Genomic DNA, 19,850 nt, shown 5'->3' on the forward strand with positions numbered 1-19,850 from the left:
ATGAAGCTAGCTCAATTACTTTTGAAATAGCAATAAATCAAAATTTTGAAAATTCCTTAAGAAAACTTTAAGGATCTTATTTATTTTTCGGGTTAACAGTTTCGCCTTCATTTTTGACACAGATGCAAAAGAGCTAGAAACTTAAACTTTGTAGGAGCAGTTTCAGCAAAGTCTAAGCTTTCTTTTTATACACAAACCTTTTCTTTCAAGCTGAAATTCCGAGCCGAGGCAGTTTTTCATAGCAAAATGACAAAATTAGGTACCCTGACAAAATTACGTGCCTTACCCTAGATAATTGCAATTTATGACAGTTTAACACTGATCGAAATGACATAATGAAACAAAGTATTCAGATGGTTTTTCAGTACAAAACTATGACCACTGCATGATAGAAACAAAACATAAACAGTAAACATTGATATAACTTTAGGAGCTATCACTGAACTGATTTCATGATCAGGAAATTTAAATTTATAACATTGCTACTGAGGTTCTGCATTTTCGAAAAGGAACGTTTTAGCCACTAGATGATATTATAAACTTATTAAACTGTATACGTAACCTATTTTTAATGATAACGAACGATGTGGAATATCCATTTCAATTGTTTGGTATGTCTTTGAACTAGCAAAGACTTGGTGAGATAATGTTGACCATGTTGGCACAAAATCAATACATTTCAAACAAAGAACGTTCTCAATCAAAGAAATAAATAAATTACTGTTTCAAAAACTGATCAAGAAAAGGAAAATTGAAAGCAGGCAGTATCAATCCAACGTTAGGAATAATACAATTAAAACTGGCAACTTTTAATAGTATTTACTTTAAATATTATATACAAGATGGTCTTTAGTGTTATAACAATTATACCACAATAAGCCTAACGACTCCTAATTTGAAATGCATCTATAATTCGAATGAAGAATTTTGAGATTATTCGTCGTCTTCATCCTCTTCATCCTCTTCTTCATCATCTCCATCTTCAGGTTCCGCTGCTTCATCTACTAGAGCATTACGCTCAGCTCTAATCTTGTCTAAAATAGAGAGTTCAGTAAATACTAGCTTGAGATGAAAAATATAATTCTTAAAGCAGATGTACCTATGAAAGTTAATCTACTTTGTAATTTCATTTTAATAACAAAATCATTCATTGAATCAATGAGACAGTTTTTAAAAACTGTAGTATCTAAAATATAATTTGCAGTTAAAATGAACTCACCCCAATCGATTTCACCAAACTTGGGCTTAAATAGATCAGACGCGTATGCCTGAAAAGGATGGCAATTTAAGAATGCTGAAGAAACCGGTCCACTTTTTAAATTAAATTTTGTAGAACTCAAGGAATTTCGGGGAACACTGAGTAGCTTCAACAGCAGATTTAAAATAGGTTACCATAGCAAGCATTAAAGAGCAGACACCAAATCCAGATGCAAAGAACAGTTTCTGTTGAACATATGGCCAGGGATTCTCACCATCAGGATTTCGAGGAGGTCCATTGTGAAACCTGTGAAATAATAGAGAAAATGATTTATGAGGGAGTAATTAATAAAATATCCCCAGAAAATGGTACAGTACAAACAACTTGATAGTAATCAATAGGGTGTAATTTGAAGGTTTTACCTTCTCATGAAAGATCTTTGAGCACCTCTAACGCTGGACATTAATCGTGATGCAAGCACCCTTGAAGCCATGACTGTCAAATAACAATTGGGGTAAAATTTTACAACTTTTGACAATGTTGTCTGAAACATAAACATAATCATCAAAAACTTGGAGCAAATAAACAAAAATCACTAGTAAACAGTACTGTACACCATGTGAAAATTCCCCGTTTTAGTAAGTATTGTTGGAACCCTGTTCTTGGGTTAATTAAATAACAAATAATACTCAATTATTATAAATACAAATTAGATGAATAAAGAGGTTATACAAATAAATGGTGTTTCAAATGTAACCTTTTTACTCTATGTACTCACCCTCAAATAGTGAATGAGTGATTGAAAGGTGATTGGTGTGACTCAGTTACTCACACTGCTCTAACTAATACACAATTCAATACTAAACTAAATAATGTCTTTTTACTATTAGATTAAACAACTATTAAATTAAAACTAATACTCTGATGATGATGTTCTTCTTACTATATGAGGGACTTCTGAATGATGAGGACTTCAACTAAACTGGAACTGATAACTATAAAACAAAACCCTGGGGGAAAACTACCGTGAGTAAAGTGAAAGGTAATCCACGTGAAACTATAAATGAAAGTGAAAGAGGAAGCGGGAACTCCTAGACTAAACTACTAAACTATAACTATAAACTACTTACCACTCTTTCCACGTCACAGAACACAGATGTAAGAGCCTGTAAACACGTACTTCCAACAGTACGACGTCAACAAATCTGAACACTTTGATGAATTGTCATACCCATCAGCCTCAGAGCCTGAGTTCGAGGTAGAGTATGAAGGGGATGACCAGAGCAACCAGGAAGAAGATCCCCAGGAAGTCTTTTATCAACAAAGAAATCAACAGCACAGGGATTTTTACTCATCTAAAAGACCTTTTAGACCAAGAACCTTTGGACAAAGACCCTACAGTCAAAGACCTTTTGACAAAGATCCTTCGGACAAAGAACCTTTGGACAAAGACCTGCATTTCAAGGACAGAGTTCAGGAACGTGTATCAACAAGCTCCCATTAGACCCAGACAAGAGCACAAGAACAACGATCAGGACCCTTACGTTGTCATATTTGTAAGGAAAACAGACAAATAATGAGAGACTGTACGCTACAAACATTTGGAGGAAGAAGCTTGCAATCTTAGAGTCTGATTTCCAACCTAGAAGACGAAGACGAGTGCCTCACGTATCTCCACCCCCACCCCCCCCCATGGGAGACTCGACAAATAGAGCACTTTTAGATACGGTAGCTAGTTCCGCAGTTAGTGGAAGAAATGGCTGACAGTCTTCGAGGAATCTCTCACATCAGCTGAACAAGAAGAGGTCAAGGTGACCCTTGTGAGAAGAATTTTACTTTTCGGGAAGGAGATGCCAGTTACAGCTAAGATACAGAAAGAACTCCCAGTAACAATATGTGGTCAGAAAGTTACTTTAAGCGTGTTTGTTGTGGATAATGATATTCCTTTGTTACTGTCCAGAGAGTCTATGAAAAAGATGAAGATGAAGATCGATAATGAAACTGACAAAGTGTATGCCCTTGGAGGAGAGGAGAATCTAGTGATCAGCAAGTCAGGACACATGATGATACCCATAGGACGATGTGAAAGTTCTATCAGCCAAACAGATTTGTTGGACACTACAGAGCAGCACCTCACATTCCATGTCAGTACCGACTCAGTGAAGTGTGCTGAACATCTGCATAATATTTCGCCCATGGTTCTACGTCAAAGATCATTCAGTTTGTAAAGACATGCAGCTTCCGAATGAGAAGGAGATACTGAATGCACTCAGAAAAGTGGAAGGTTCGTGTGATTTCTGTAAACAACATAAATCCAAAGAAAAGCCACATCGCAAAGTAGCCCTACCAATGGGACAAAAGTTCAATGACGTCATAGCTATTGATTTGAAGATGCTCAACGGTGGACAGTGGATCTTGCACACAATAGATCCTGTTACTCGCTATGCTGCGGCTGCAGCCATAAAGAGTAAGGAAGCTGATGAAATAATGACTAAGTTATTTGACAAGTGGATTGCTATTTTCGGAAGACCTGGACTCATTTTGTCAGATAATGGTGGTGAGTTCAATAATGAAAAGTTTCTGGAAATGTGTGCTGTATTGAATATCAAGGTTAGAACTACCCCAGCGGAGTCTCCTTTCTGCAATGGTACGGTAGAAAGACACAACGGTTGTTGTCAGAAATGATAGAGGCAGTTCTCAATGACACTAACTGTAACATAGACATCGCTATCTCGTGGGCGATTAATGCTAAGAACTCACTAGCTAATGTTTATGGTTTTAGTCCACATCAACTAGTGTTTGGTCGCAATCCTGAAATACCGGAGTTTACAGAACACAGATCATCTTCCCGCACTTAATGACGAAACATAGACTAGGTTCCTAAAAATGTGTATTCACACTAACTTTCATCAAACATTCACAACTTACTACATTCTCAGTAAAAATATGAACTAAGAAAAAAATTGTCAAAAAATCATCCAAAACTTCCTGTTCGAGAAACTTCTCTAAACATAAAAACTCAAAATTAATATACGTGTAAAAGAGTTACAAATGTTTAAAAGATTGTTAAAAGATATGTTAATACAAACACCACGAGCATGATAAAAGTTCCTGAAAGTTTAAAAATGTAAAAAATGACTCGGTTACTAGTTGGTAATTCTAACAATACTAAAATATACACACATTTAAAGTTAAAAGTTTATTAACAAAAGACGTTAAAAATTATTGTTTAACCAAATTGTACATTTCAACAACAAATAATTTGAGCAACAATAATCAATCTCTTTCTACAACATAAAGACCAAAACAGTATAATACTCTCTCTCTGACATAATTCACAAGTATCCTTGAACTATGACTTAAGCGAGCTTGAGAAAACTGCACCCTCTCGTGAGACATCCCCCTGAACAATCTTTAACCTCTGCACTTGTTACAGAGTTATCCACTCACTGATACGGTTCACCGTTTGACTCTTCCAGTCGTACATTGTAAGAGATTTTTGTTCTTCCCTGTAGGTTTCCCGGCTCAACCTATCACCAAGGCATTATTCCAATCATCACTCTCCGAGGATCTGAACCTGATAATGTCATTCTTCTTACACCCACGCCTGTTTCGGTTTGACACACACTTCCCAATCCGACAGATTCACTACAGACTGACAATCCACACTCCCTGAAAATGAACTTACAGTTCCATGTCATCAGGCTCAATTTCTGTCTCAATATCATGCTCATCTTTCTGGAGCTCACTTCTTGATCCCACATTACCTAAACTGAGCTCACAACTCAAGGTCCCTCTAGCTCACTAACCTGGCTCAATTTCTGGCTCATTGTCTTGCACACTCTCATTGTCAGCTGCCACAGAATGTTTCTAACTCCTCCTCTTGATCACTTTCATCGTCACTTAGTGACCATGGGGAAGTAAATCTTCTCCCTCTAAAACAGACGGACCTTAATTTACTGTTGCATGATTAGTTTTCTTCAGAATCTGTTTTTGCTGATAGAACTTTCACATCGTCCTATGGGTATCATCATGTTCCTGACTTAGTGATCCACTAGATTCTCTTCTCCTCCGATAGCCATAAACTTTGTCAGTTTCAGTATCGAACTTCATCTTCATCTTTTTCATGGAACTCTGCTAGACATTGAACTGAGAATATCATTTTCACAATAAACCCTTTTAAAGTTTACTTTCTGACCACATATTGTTACTGGGAGTTGCTTTTTGTAGCTGGCAGTAACTGCACTCTCCATCCCCGAAACAAAAATTCTTCTCACAAGGAGTCACGTGACCACTTTCTGTTCAGCTGATGTCAGAGATTCCTCGAAGGCTGTCAGCCATTTTCTTCCACACACTGTGGAAACTAGCACCCTGATCTAAAAGTGCCTATTTGTCGATTCTCCCATCATACACATGTCTTCGTCCTTTTAGTTTAAAGTCCGACTCAAAAGAATGTAAGCTTCTTCTCTCCAAATGTGTTTGTACTTACAGTCTCTCATCAAAATGGTCTGTTTCCTTACAAATATGACAACGGTTAAGGGTCCTGATTGTTGGGCTTGTGCTCCTTGTCTGGATCTAAATGAGCTTGTTGATACACGTTTCCTGAACTCTGTCCTTGAAACCGCCCAAAAAAAAAGGTCTTTGTCCTAATGGTCTTTGTCCGAACGGTCCACTTAGAAGAATAAAAAACCCTGTGTAGGTGGTGTCCTATGATGAAAAAAGAACTATCAAGGGTCTCCACCAGGTTGTTCAGGTCATCACCAAAATGTACTTGAATTGTTGATGTCGTACTTTTGAAATAAGTATTAACAGGCTCTTCATTTAACCTAACCCAAACCCAACCCTAAAAACCCCTTTAACCTAACCTAACCCTAACCCTAACCCTAACCCTAACCCTAACCCTAACCCTAACCCTAACCCTAACCCTAACCCTAACCCTAACCCTAACCCTAACCCTAACCCTAACCCTAACCCTAACCCTAACCCTAACCCTAACCCTAACCCTAACCCTAACCCTAACCCTAACCCTAACCCTAACCCTAACAACCCAGGCAAGGTACTTAGCATCTCATCAGGTTAACTATTGCCTTAAGGATAAAATAGCACAACCTGCTGAAACAACACCTGCCAATACAGTATCTGTACCAGCTACAAGCTAGCTCAACTCCACAAATGAAGTCGCCGCTCACACTGGAAAAAACCAGTCGACCTCTGCCTCGCAAACCCAATATATTTAAAATGAGACTGGGCAAATCAAACTCTGCTCCACAGTCACCAGACACGAGTGATAATGAAGAAGATCAAGTTGGGAACGAAAATGCAGTGCCACAGAGAGTAAATAGAAAACATGGCGTATCTGGGAGATTAAACTGCTCTAATTGTAATTATTCTACAACACAGGAACGTTATCTAGAGAGACACAACAAGACTAAAGACATGTGCTGGTTCCACCTCAAAGTTGCTGTCTTGTAAGATCTGCTCTTATGATGCCCAAAATCCGTGGACTCTAACGGTCCATATGCAGTCTCACCGTATATCCAATACAACTCCAGATAAGTTATTGGATGTGAATACAGAGCCTGAACAAGGCAACAATCTTTCAACTGAAGCCCCTGGCATAGGTGCAGATTTCGTTTTGAGGTGAACTTTTATGTTCCCGAGAAATCTTCTTAAGTTTGCTTTTTTTTCTCCTCGGGCACATTCGTAACCTACGGGCCAGGTAAACCTAAACTACATATTGACCGTTATGTACGTCGGTATCTGTTGAGGAGCCGAATCATCTGAAAAGCCCAAAACCTATATTTTGCTCAGGCACGTAGTCAGGATTTTTCTTTGGGGGGGGGGGGGGGGGGGGGGGGGGGGGGCTGTCGGTGAGCGAAGCTGCAAGCTGTGGCAGGGGTCTGGGGGCGCAGCCCCCGGAAAAATTTTGCAAAATAGGGTCTTTTAGGCTAAATTGAAAGTTTAATGAATTTACAAAAATGTATGGTTTGGCATAATCATTGCCTACAATCCTGACCTGAGTAATTTCCCCCTTTGAGACTTTTTTTTGGGTTGAAAATTGAGTTTATCGAGAGGAAGTGAAAAATCTCTGGTTCAAATTTGGATTTGAAGCCATGTTTAATTTTTTCTGTGGAGGTCACTTTTTTGCGCAGAAAGCGCTCGATTTTAGGGGAAAAAATTTATGTTTGCTTTTAATTTTTATGGTCCTGTCCGCACCTGAAATCGACGAAATCTACAGGGGTGGTGGGCACTGGATCATAGCAAATATGACACAAACTACTTTTTATCCACCTCAAACAATGCAACAATTCAATTAAACAAATAATCAATTTATTGGTCCCAGCCTGGGACCATAGAAATACCAAACATCCAGTAGATATGAACACAAGTCATGCTAAAACAGTGAGCAGTGCTATTTTTGATCCTATCAGGGGTAAAAGAATTGTGTCAGTTGGCTATGACGATAAAGTGTGCATACTAGACTTTAGCAATAAGGCTAAATTATCAGAAGTTAAGAAATTCTCTCATTGTAATAACACAGGTTGCTGGCTCACCAAGTTCCAAGCGAGATGGCATCCATCAAGTGATGAACTGTTTGTTATTGGCTCCGTGGCTCAGCCGCGTCGTGTTGAAATCTATAATATGCAAGGAAAAATGGAGTGCACTCTCTCCAGTGAGAATATTGGCTCAATTCAGTCGCTTGTACAGTTTCATCATTAACAGAACGCTCTTGTTTGTGGTAATGGGAGCGGATATTGTTATATTTTTCATAACGATTGATATTCTCATTTTTTGGAGGGCATTTCCTAAAAGTCATTTGCTACGATTTTATAAGTCGCATTGACATTACAGAGCACACAAAATAAACCAGAGCTCGTGTTATAACTTATTATAACTTGATAACAAACTAATTAATTTCTTCAATTTTAACGGTTTTTGTTTGTTTTGTTCAATGACCCTGCTAATGTGAAGGTTTTTAACTCTCTTTTTAAACTTTAAATTCATCTTTTGATCAAATAAAAGATCGAAGGTATTTTATTAACTTATAAATTTTTACCAGATTCTATCATGTTTTTCAATTCCTGACCCTTTTATGTAATATACAGGGTGGCCCATAAGTGACTACCCACACGCAACCTCTTAATAACTCACGTAATTTGTCTCCAAATTGCACCAAAATTTCAGAGATTATAGATATGGGTCAAACTTAGATTTCCTGAAAGTTTCGTAAGCCACGCCCAATTACAGTGGGCGTGGCGTGACACTCCCTCTTTTTCACTATTGTCTTCATAAAATGAGAACGCTTTAAGCTAAGAACTCAAACTTTTTTGCACACATTTGGCTTGATAATTGAAAACTTTTCCCAAAGTTTCAAGTTCATTGGTTAAAATATGGCTAAGTTATGACCATTTCAAAACTCATCGGATACGTGATCCGAGCACTCAGTCAGTGATCTCGTCACTTGGTTAATGGCCTGTTTGGCTCACATGCACCGCTTGATTGGTTGCAGCCTGCTTATGGGCCGGGCTATACACTTATACAGCTGACAGCACCTAAAACGCTATCACACGAATTTATGGTGGTGTCACCATTTCAGGGCTTGTTAGCCCTGCTAGTCACAGGTTCCTTACAATCAATAAAAAGGAATGAACCATCCATTGAATCATCGAAAATGGTTCACTATCCTCCCTTTACTGCAGAAAAAACGATTGTTCGTCTACCTGAAGAAAGAAAATGGGGTGTTCTACCCTCAGATTAAACGACAATTTCAGATGAAATTCAACCGATCACCCCCTTGCCGGAAAAGCTGCTTTGACATTCATCACAAGATCAAGTTTACGTTTTCTGCACACGATCGGCGAAGAGTCGGCAGAAGACGAACTTCGAGGACTGTAGAAAACATCACGATGGTTGTTGGTGACGTGATGGACACACCTAAGATTGGCACCCGGAAACGAGCTCCTGCCTTAGACATCAGCAGAACAACCCTTCAGCGAATCCTAAAGCAAGACCTTTCTAACCGGGCCTACCGAATCACAAAGAAACACAAACTTTTGGACCGTGATTTCCAATCGAGGATAGATTTCGCCAACACATTCCTGTCGAAGCAGAATGTGGATCCCTACTTTGAGGTTGATTTCATTTATTGATTTATCCTAAAAATTTGTGTTTTCCTTTCTAGCAAAGTCATCATCGGTATCCAATCAAAGCCTAATGAACCTCATTAATACACGCTAACGCCTTACTCTTGATCAGATTGGGTGACGAGATCACTAATTGAGTGTAAATATCACTGACTGAGTGCTCGGATCACATATCCGATGGATTTTAAAATGGTCATAACTCAGCCATATTTTAACCAATGAACTTGAAACTTTTGGAAAAGTTTTCAATTATCAAGCCAAATGTGTGCAAAAAATGTTGAGTTCTTAGCTTAAAGCGTTCTCATTTTATGAAGACAATAGTGAAAAAGAGGGAGTGTCACGCCACGCCCACTGTAATTGGGCGTGGCTTACGAAACTTTCAGGAAATCTAAGTTTGACCCATATCTATAATCTCTGAAATTTTGGTGCAATTTGGAGACGAATTACGTGAGTTATTAAGAGGTTGCGTGTGGGTAGTCACTTATGGGCCACCCTGTATATTCTATCATATTTTGTAATCTGTATGTTAGTTAAATTAACTACATGACAAATTTGTAATTTATTTCAATTGTAACCTTTTCGATACTCAATGCCAGTTGCAGAGTTTTAATACAATTTTGATAATTGATTTTAGTAGCAGCAGGACTATTTATTCCCCTAACACCAAGAGGTCGTTCACATATTACCAGTGATCGACCGAGTCCTCGGCCTCGGTTTTATCGAGGAATGACGATTTTTCCTCGGCCTCGGTCAGAAGAATGATTCCTCGGTTTGCCTCGGCTTCTGTTAAATTACAATATGCCTTCCTCGGTCTCGGTCGCAAATCCTGCCCTCGGTCGATCACTGCATATTACGCTATCTGCCGAGAGGGGTTTTCAAATGATGACAGATGGGCTGTTGATTGTGTGATCAACATTTTAATCTTAATCCTCTAGAACAATATCAATTCGGCAATTTTGATATTCAATCTCCACTCAATTTCACTCTGATAGTGATACAATTTATAAACCGATCGGATATCCGGCTTAATTCGGTTCTGGGAGGGGGGGGGGGGGGGGGGGGGTTAAAAAGTGATTAAATAACAAACATGTGAACTACCCCTGGCCCTGATTGAGCATGAAAAATGGCTGATCTACAGTATAAGTAGAGCTGAGGTATTAACTTATTATCCCAACTATTTATATTGAACCGCAGGTTCATTTAAAATAAATAATGAGAAATATGACGATGAAGAGTTTTAAATAAGAGTGATATTGTAGAAATTCATAGAAAACAGCCACATTTGGTGCCCTTTCAGAGATTCTTCCTCTTGATGATTGGAAGCTTCCCAGAGCCTAGAATTTAGAATTTGAGTTATTTTTTGTTTTATTGTTTTTGGTTTCGATATCAATAGTAATTATGATCATTGATTATGAGTTTATTATCAAAAAAATATAAAAACAGTCGCCAGTCAATAAGATTATGTGAAACTAATATTATTATAAATTATTATAAATTCTAATCCTGGATGCTTCACAGGAATGGCCACGAAGAAAGATGTTCAGTTCAGAAAAGATCTGGAGGATCTGGGAGTTGACGCCGATATCATGGATGATATTATGGACATACATAACATAAATCCAAATCTTGTGCCCTATGAATGCAAAAGGCAGTATAACATCAAGAAAAACGAAGAGAAGCTACGATCTCTAAATCTTATGGATATTAAACTTGAAATGAGATCCAAAACCTCTCAATCACAGAAACGGAAGACTTGGACACCAAAGCCAAAATCCACAACTCCCCTGGAACCAGCCAGGAAATCTGCAAGAATTGCTGGAATTAAGCCAATTCACTATAATACCTCGGAGTACCTGGTACCTCTGCGCGTGCGGTTTCAAAGATCTGAAAGACCGAGGGCCCCATCTAGGCCTAAGCTTGCATTTAACGATATTGTTGACATCAAATCAGACTCCGCTGGTCCAATCTTAGATGTGCTAAAGAAAACAGTAGACAAAGATCTCCTCGTAACCCCTCCAAAACTCAAATCTGAAGACTCCACTATTTTAGAAGACATCAGAAATCTACACCTCGACCAAAGTCATATGGCAAAATTGTGTAAAGTTCGGCTATCCTCAATGGCAATTCATCCTGGACATAAACTGATAGTGGCAGGTGGCAGTAAACAAGGTGAGGTAGGTTTGTTTGTGCCTGGAGAAAAGAAGGTTACAATTCGACTAGAACCTCACACTAACTTAGTTGGAGGTTGCCAGTTTTCTTGGAACAAGTTATTTACATCCTCGTATGATTCTTCCATTCGGATGTTCGATTTTGAAACACTACAGTACGACCAGCTGTATTCAGACCCAGAGTTGTGCTTCAGGTCGTTAAATGTTTATAACGAAAATGAGGTGTTGGTTGCTGGAACAAATGGACAGGTTTTTAAGGTGGACGTGAGAGAGAACATTAAGGTTTGTGAGTATCCTGCTAAACCGGACTTCAGTAAATATGGGTCATTGTGGGCACTGGATCATAGCAAATATGACACAAACTACTTTTTATCCACCTCAAACAATGCAACAATTGCAGCCTGGGACCATAGAAATACCAAACATCCAGTAGATATGAACACAAGTCATGCTAAAACAGTGAGCAGTGCTATTTTTGATCCTATCAGGGGTAAAAGAATTGTGTCAGTTGGCTATGACGATAAAGTGTGCATACTAGACTTTAGCGATAAGGCTAAATTATCAGAAGTTAAGAAATTCTCTCATTGTAATAACACAGGTCGCTGGAGCTGGCTCACCAAGTTCCAAGCGAGATGGCATCCATCAAGTGATGAACTGTTTGTTATTGGCTCCGTGGCTCAGCCGCGTCGTGTTGAAATCTATAATATGCAAGGAAAAATGGAGTGCACTCTCTCCAGTGAGAATATTGGCTCAATTCAGTCGCTTGTACAGTTTCATCATTCACAGAACGCTCTTGTTTGTGGTACTGGTAATGGGAGCGGATATTGTTATATTTTTCATAACGATTGATATTCTCAATTTTGGAGGGCATTTCCTGAAAGTCATTTGCTACGATTTTATAAGTCGCATTGACATTACAGAGCACACAAAATAAACCAGAGCTCGTGTTATAACTTATTATAACTTGGGGTTTTTAGCTCTCTTTTTTAACTTTAAATTCATCTTTTGATCAAATAAAAGATCGAAGGTATTTTATTAACTTATAAATTTTTACCAGATTCTATCATGTTTTTCAATTCCAGACCCTTTTATGTAATATATTCTATCATATTCTGTAATCTGTATGTTAGTTAAATTAACTACATGACAAATTTTTAATTTATTTCAATTGTAACCGTTTCGATACTCAATGCCAGTTGCAGAGTTTTAATACAATTTTGATAATTGATTTTAGTAGCATCAGGACTATTTATTCCCCTAACACCATGCCAAGAGGTCGTTCACATATTATCAGTGATCGACCGAATCCTCGGCCTCGGTTTACCGAGGAATGACGATTTTTCCTCGGCCTCGATCAGAAGAATGATTCCTCGGTTTGCCTCGGCTTCGGTTAAATTACAATGTGCCTTCCTCGGTCTCGGTCGCAAATCCTGCCCTCGGTCGATCTGCGATCACTGCATATTACGTTATCTGCCGAGAGGGGTTGACTACAGTAGAGGTATTAACTTATTATCCCAACTATTTATATAGAACCGCAGGTTCATTTAAAATAAATAATGAGAGATATGACGATGAAGAGTTTTAAATAAGAGTGATATTGTAGAAATTCATAGAAAACAGCCACATTTGGTGCCCCTTCAGAGATTCTTCCTCTTGATGATTGGAAGCTTCCCAGGAATGGTATAGCCAAGAAGAGAATATCTGGAATCTGGGAGTTGATGCTGATATCATGGTTGATATTATGAAGATACATCACAAAAATTCAGATCTTATGCCCTATGAATGCAGAAAATATGATATCAAGGTAAGCCGAAGAGAAGCTATGATCTCTAAATCTTATGGACATTAGACCTGAAACTTGTTCTAGGTCAAATCTTAAAAACACAGGCATTCAAGTATTTGCACTAACTAACGCTTTGTTCTTTCAATATGTTTTATTTGATTTTGAGGATTTTATATATAATGTTACTGCTTATTTCCATTCAATTAATTAATTAATACAAAACGAACAAGGTAATGAGTTCCCCTAAGAAAAGAATAAAAACAGCTACAGCATTGGAGATGCTCCCTCCTAGGAAATCATCACGAATATCTGTAATGGAGCCGGTTCTTTACAAAGATGAAAAAGTTGATTTGTTGTTGTTTACAGAGCCCCAGAAAAGACTAACATTAAAAGAAAAGGAAGATAATAAGTTCCGAGAGGAGTTGACCAGTCTGGGTGTAGAGGAGGATCTTCTCAAGGATGTTATGAAGATACACAGAAAAACACCTGATCTGGCGCCTTATGAATGCAAGAGACTCTTCAACATCAAGAGAAATGATGGGATACTAAAGAATCTTGACCTTAAAGCAATCAAATCAGAGATGAAGGATTCAAAGCCCAAACGCAAATATGCTAAAAAGGATAAAAGTATTCAGAAACCAGAAGAAACACTTCCTGCAAAGAAATCTTCACGTATTTCTAAACAGGAGCCCGTTAAGTATAACCCTGATTCAGGATCTGAGCCTGATGATGATGATGCAGATGATATGGTCCCTTATGTTAAACGTTGATCAGCAGAGTTCATTTTTATTTTAATCAAAGTTCAAAAAGAAGAAAACAGCTGACAGTGAATAGTGATCACCGTGTTACCAAGAAATCGCTCAGAGTTTATTTTGATCCTGGAATTTAGATGAGAACCAACTATTTTATTATTCATGCAGCAATTTAACTGACTTCCGTTTTTGCATAACTTTCTGAGATCTATATTTGTTTGTCGAGAAGTTGAACGTTTTAAGAATCTTTAAATTTCTGCTGAAATAAAGCCAAACTCTGTTAGAGAGATTGTAGTAATACGATCGTTAGTAGCTGCAGGTAACTGATAGTGATAGGTTATATCACCTTGTTTGTTGTTAATTCTTGACTCTATTATCTATTGAATTTTATTTTGAAACATTTGCATACTGAATTAAGTTTGTTAATTGAATTGCTTATTAAATTTGTTAATTTGTTTGTTGACAGGATTTATTTCTATTAATAGAAGTTGTTACATCCTCCTACTCCTACTGCTCAGTCCTCATTAGTCCTCCACCTCCTCCTCATCAATCCTCTTTACCAGTCTTCCTTCTTCTCCTCCTTCTCCTTAGTCCTCCTCATCCTTCTCATCCACCTCCTTTTCCTCATCATTCCTCATCAGTCATCCTCCTCAGTCCTCTTCCGCCTCCCCTCCTCCTCCTCAGTCCCCCTCTTCAGTCCTCCTCCTCGGTCCTCCTCAGTACTCCTCCTCCTTAGTCCTCCTCAGTTTTACTCCTCCTCCTCCTCCCCCTCCTCCTCAGTTCTCCTTAGTCCTCCTCCTCCTCCTCCTCATCCTCCTCCTTAGTCCTCCTCCTCCTCCTCCTCAGCCCTCAGGTCCTCAGTCCTTCTCCTCCTGAGTCCTTCTTCTTCTTCTCCTCCTCCTCCTCCTCCTCCTACTCCTCCTCCTCTTCCTCCTCATCAGTCCTCTTTCTCCCCTCAGCCCCCTCCTCCTCCTCAGTCCCCCCTCCTCAGTCCCCCTCCTCCTCTTCCTCACTTTCATCTCTCAATAATTTGTTCAATTTATAATTATTGTTGGTGTTATTGTTTACACAATTTATTGTTATACTAAAATGTTTTTAAACGTATTTGAGTCTGACTCAAAATGTGCTCAAGAAATTTTTGGCTTAACAGAGTTTCACTCTCCAGTAATAATAATATGGAAAAGTTGTTACATGATATTTTTCATTAAAAAATTCCCTTTTCATCACTTTTTATGTTATTCTTTGTTCCTAATTGAGGATTAAAAGTTTGAGAACCCATTTCTGCAAATAGCCTGTTACAAATTGTGGAGAAAATTTAAATCAAAAGTTACAATTTTTGTCCGTTTTTGTCCGTTTTTGTCCGTTCGGTACCCTATTTTCTGAAAACGGACAAAATTGAACGGACAAAAACGGACAAAAAATAACATGAGCCCCCCCCCCCCTTCGTTTTTTACTGAACTTTTTTTTGCTGTATTTGTCTTTCAGATTTTTTGTGCTGTTGAGTCAACTTATTTTATGATTTCGAGAGAATTGTATACGGTAGTTTAATTTAATTTATAGCCCAATCACATTAACCATTTTATGTTAACTATCAGATTGGTTGGATTTTCTTAATGTTTCGATAATAATTTTTTTGATTGAATTGAAATCTTTCAAGTCGATCAATTACATACAAATTTACACAATGAATGAACAAGATACTTGGACTCCAAACAATTTTAAATTGCAGTAATCAAATCTAATTGCAGCGGCACACACTTACTATTACTATCATGATTGTACTATAGACAGAAAATCTTTCAATTCGATTTTGGGCGCTTTTTAACCATTTGTTGTACTAAATATCTAAATTTATAAAATTTTTTATCGGAATGAATTAATTGATATTTAATAATTTATTCGGTAGGTTTATCTGGTATTGATATTGATTATATTGATATTGTTATTATTGAACGAAGCTAACTCTAGACATAGTTAATACTACTTCTTTTAAGAAAGGGACTTGGAGTATAAACGACCAAGTTTGCATAAATTTCTATCCACCCAAGAACTCAGGAGGCAAAGGTGGGTGCGTAAACTTTTGGTCTGCACTCTCCGATCCTGTATCACCCTGGATTCTTCTCGACGTATCTTTGTAAAAAGGTATATACCTTCTAGTCAATCTCTTGCTACTCCAAGTCCCCTAAGATATCTGATCTAAAGTTCGTGCTAGTTATATACATATATATGAAATATATTTTTGTCTGCTTTAATTGATACTAAATAAAATTGTTGTTTTCTTGAAATTGTTGTTTTCTTGCTTTTGAACTCAGAAATAGTCTCTATCTCACGTATAGCTAGAGGAATATGATTCCATTTGGAATGGGTCCTAAAGTAAAAGTTCTTAGCAAAAGCGTTAGAGCTTGCTCGTGGTAAGATTGAGCTTACGAAACATAAGGGGTCCATGTGGCTATTTCTTAACCTTGAGTGGCCTTGAAATGGTTGCAAATATGAGGGTAATAATAATAACTAAATTTAATAACTAAATTAAAATTAAGTCAGCCTATTTAAATTCACGATCGTCTTTCTGTTATTCAAAGCATTATTAATCGATATTCAAGTACAGTAAAAATTTAAAATATTATTGATTGCTGATTAAACATGTTAAAAGTTGAACTCTTGAACGAATGTTGGAAATTTAAAATGTTTGAAATTTAAAATGTTGAAATGCTGCAATGTTGAAATGTTGAATGTTGCTATGGTAACTATGCTGGTAACTTTACTATCTATTTAGCCATGTTCTCCTACTCAGGGTCCGACATGATGAGTAGTCTGAACCAAAACAACCCCCAACAGTACGCCTCCGTAACTAACTCAGGTATAACATCAAGTGCAACTAATCACGTAATTAATTAATTTATCAGCGAAGAAAGATTTTAATTTACCGGGAAATTATTTATCACCTGTCAGATGTTGGGGCTTTATTTAACGTCAATTTAAAGTGAAGCCACAATTATCACAATTATTCCAAAAAAACAAAACGTCTTGAAACGATTTCTAAATTTAAACCGACAAATTTAAAATGTTTTGCAGGTGGACTGAATGGTAGTTCAGGTCTAAACGGCCACTCAGCAGCCCACGGTGGCGGTATGACGTCACATGCTACCGGTATGACGTCACATGCTCCCGGAATGACGTCACAGGCTACTGCTGCTGGTTATGGAGCTAGTAACTATCCTAGCAGCATGGCCAGTCTTGCTGCTGCGAATCCTAGTGTTAGTTTTTGGAGAGTTTAGAACAATTATGAGTTTGTACTTTTGGCTCAGGGGACAATCTATATTATATGTTCATGTTGGTTATTTACTATTTTTCCCCCAGCGTAGGTGATATTCCTTTACACTAACATTAAACTTCTGAAATACTAACAGAATAAATTTCAGTTCATGACGTCAGCTGCGAGCTACATGAGTGCTATCCAGTCTGGTCGACAACCGGGCTACCCTGCTCAAGCTCAACAACCACAGCAACCGCAACAAGGTAACTCCCTCACTTACCATTAAAAATACTCAGTACTCACCACCACCACATTAATAAAGCCCCTTATTCTTGAGGCGCAAACAAAACACCCAGAATCTAACCACCCTTCTCTCCAGCAAACAAAACACCCAGAATCTAACCACCCTTCTCTCCAGCAAACAAAACACCCAGAATCTAACCACCCCTCTCTCCAGCAAACAAAACACCCAGAATCTAACCACCCCTCTCCAGCAAACAAATCACCCAGAATCTAACCACCCCTCTCTCCATCAAACAAAACATCCAGAATTTAACCACTCCTCTCCAGCAAACAAAACACCCAGAATCTAACCACCCCTCTCTCCAGCGAACAAAACACCCAGAATCTAACCACCCCTCTCTCCAGCAAACAAATCACCCAGAATCTAACCACCCCTCTCTCCAGTATTCTCCTACATGTGGGATAAAATTCTGCCGGAGGACTTTGATTATGATCTAGATTATTCCCTTGAGACAGAGATGTGAGGCAGTTTACCTAAAAGCTAACATTATGTTCATAAGAGCTTAAATCCCTGCTGTCTGTATTTCTCATTTCTCATTTTTGTGCATATCATCACATCATGGATTTCACTTTATTATATGATTTGATTGCTTTTGATATTTTTGTGTGATTATATTTGAAATTCTTTTTAAAATTCAAGATTTTCGTGGGCCCATACTTGTGCAGGAGGTGCTTTTTGCTCTCAACATCTGTGTTTTGGTGACCCTCAGGTCCTTTGATTACATACATTTTGTCCTAGAAAATCTGATTTTATCGGAGTCTTATACTTTTGAGAATATTGGAACTACTGACGAGGTTCAAGTCATCGAGGATACAAGATGGATCGTCATGAACTTTATCAGAGAATGTGGCTTGCGAGCAAAATTCACAGTTACGCAGATCATCTACATTAAGCAGCTGGGTAGGCTCAAATCTTACATTCATTCTTTAAACTTCATACCCTGAACATATATTGAATTATTGGTTATTTTGTATTTGATAATTGAATTGGTCAATCATTAAATTATTAAATCTTATCCAGTGGATCTTATGAGTTAAATCAATCTAGCGCAATTTCAAGAATATTTAGAACCACAAGTTATAGATATTAGATAATGAGGAGAATGTCTTGTAGAAAACGTGGAAATGTATTACATATTAACTTATAGAAGATTCTAAATTATCGGCATGAATGGATGGTTACTCCGTCCTCCTGCAACCAAGACTGAAAGAACACACAATTGATTTCAAAATTACTTGAGAATGACTGATTGAAAATAAACAAAGTTCAAAATCAGTATGCCTTACTTAGCAGTGGTGATAATTTCAGTTTTACTTAAAAAATAATAAACAGGTAACTGTTACAGGTAATAAACAGGTAACTGTTCCAAGTAATAAATAGGTAACTGTTAAAGGTAATAAACAGGTAACTGTTACAGGTAATAAACAGGTAACTGTTCCAGGTAATAAATAGGTAACTGTTAAAGGTAATAAACAGGTAACTGTTACAGGTAATAAATAAATAACTTTCCCAGGTAATAAACAGGTAACTGTTACAGGTAATAAACAGGTAACTGTTCCAGGTAATAAATAGGTAACTGTTAAAGGTAATAAACAGGTAAATGTTCCAGGTAATAAATAGGTAACTGTTATAGCTTTATAGGTAATAAATAAATAACTGTTACAGGTAATAAACAGGTAACTATTACAGGTAATAAATAAATAACTGTTACAGGTAATAAACAGGTAACTATTACAGGTAATAAATAAATAACTGTTCCAGGTAATAAACAGGTAACTGTTACAGGTAATAAACAGGTAACTGTTCCAGGTAATAAATAGGTAACTGTTAAAGGTAATAAACAGGTAACTGTTCCAGGTAATAAATAGGTAACTGTTAAAGGTAATAAACAGGTAACTGTTCCAGGTAATAAACAGGTAACTGTTACAGGTAATAAACAGGTAACTGTTCCAGGTAATAAATAGGTAACTGTTAAAGGTAATAAACAGGTAACTGTTCCAGGTAATAAACAGGTAACTGTTCCAGGTAATAAATAGGTAACTGTTACAGGTAATAAATAATTAATAAACAGGTAACTGTTACAGGTAATAGCGGTAAGCTCCTCAGTAATGGTACCATGACTGGAGGACCCTTTGCAGTGTACACCGCTGCCTCTTCTCAATCTCCACAAACTATCATGGTCTCCGCTACACCTCACTCCTCCGTCCCCCAGGTAAGAAAATATTTTCCAAATGTCATGAAGATTTAA

At 37.6% G+C, this 19,850-nt stretch overlaps 3 protein-coding genes across 3 annotated transcripts; 2 read left to right on the forward strand and 1 right to left on the reverse strand.

Annotated features, from left to right (window-relative positions):
* Positions 1-348: 348 nt before the first annotated feature.
* LOC134824422 (uncharacterized) lies at positions 349-1,689 on the reverse strand. Its single transcript, XM_063836325.1, has 4 exons — positions 1,621-1,689; positions 1,393-1,504; positions 1,220-1,268; positions 349-1,034 (listed from the first exon to the last, which is right to left on the reverse strand). The coding sequence occupies exons 1-4, from the start codon at positions 1,659-1,661 to the stop codon at positions 934-936; spliced, it is 303 nt and encodes a 100-aa protein (XP_063692395.1). The 5' UTR covers positions 1,662-1,689; the 3' UTR covers positions 349-933.
* Positions 1,690-10,862: 9,173 nt separating this feature from the next.
* Positions 10,863-12,742, forward strand: LOC134824128 (WD repeat-containing protein 76-like). The gene has a single exon (XM_063835862.1). The coding sequence runs from the start codon at positions 10,863-10,865 to the stop codon at positions 12,357-12,359; it is 1,497 nt and encodes a 498-aa protein (XP_063691932.1). The 3' UTR covers positions 12,360-12,742.
* A 4,077-nt stretch (positions 12,743-16,819) lies between these two features.
* LOC134824467 (uncharacterized) lies at positions 16,820-18,065 on the forward strand. Its single transcript, XM_063836372.1, has 4 exons — positions 16,820-16,902; positions 17,118-17,299; positions 17,465-17,561; positions 17,986-18,065. Exons 1-4 carry the CDS (start codon positions 16,821-16,823, stop codon positions 18,063-18,065), a joined length of 441 nt encoding a protein of 146 aa, XP_063692442.1. The 5' UTR covers position 16,820.
* The last annotated feature ends 1,785 nt before the right edge of the window (positions 18,066-19,850 follow it).

This window comes from Bolinopsis microptera, chromosome 12 (assembly GCF_026151205.1).
Source record: "Bolinopsis microptera isolate Bmic1 chromosome 12, MBARI_Bmic_1.0, whole genome shotgun sequence".
Taxonomy (NCBI): Eukaryota; Metazoa; Ctenophora; class Tentaculata; order Lobata; family Bolinopsidae; genus Bolinopsis; species Bolinopsis microptera.

What these genes read in the sequence shown, in the direction of transcription:
- LOC134824422 (XM_063836325.1), bottom strand. Translation starts at nt 1,661, where the DNA reads ATGTCCAGCGTTAGAGGTGCTCAAAGATCTTTCATGAGAAG. An exon ending in GCTCTTTAATGCTTGCTATG is followed by an intron (nt 1,269 to 1,392) that starts GTAACCTATTTT and finishes CATCCTTTTCAG; the next exon opens with GCATACGCGTCTGATCTATT. An exon ending in GTTTGGTGAAATCGATTGGG is followed by an intron (nt 1,035 to 1,219) that starts GTGAGTTCATTT and finishes TCTCTATTTTAG; the next exon opens with ACAAGATTAGAGCTGAGCGT.
- LOC134824128 (XM_063835862.1), top strand. Translation starts at nt 10,863, where the DNA reads ATGGCCACGAAGAAAGATGTTCAGTTCAGAAAAGATCTGGAGGATCTG.
- LOC134824467 (XM_063836372.1), top strand. Translation starts at nt 16,821, where the DNA reads ATGTTCTCCTACTCAGGGTCCGACATGATGAGTAGTCTGAACCAAAAC. An exon ending in CGCCTCCGTAACTAACTCAG is followed by an intron (nt 16,903 to 17,117) that starts GTATAACATCAA and finishes AATGTTTTGCAG; the next exon opens with GTGGACTGAATGGTAGTTCA. An exon ending in ACCACAGCAACCGCAACAAG is followed by an intron (nt 17,562 to 17,985) that starts GTAACTCCCTCA and finishes CCCTCTCTCCAG; the next exon opens with TATTCTCCTACATGTGGGAT.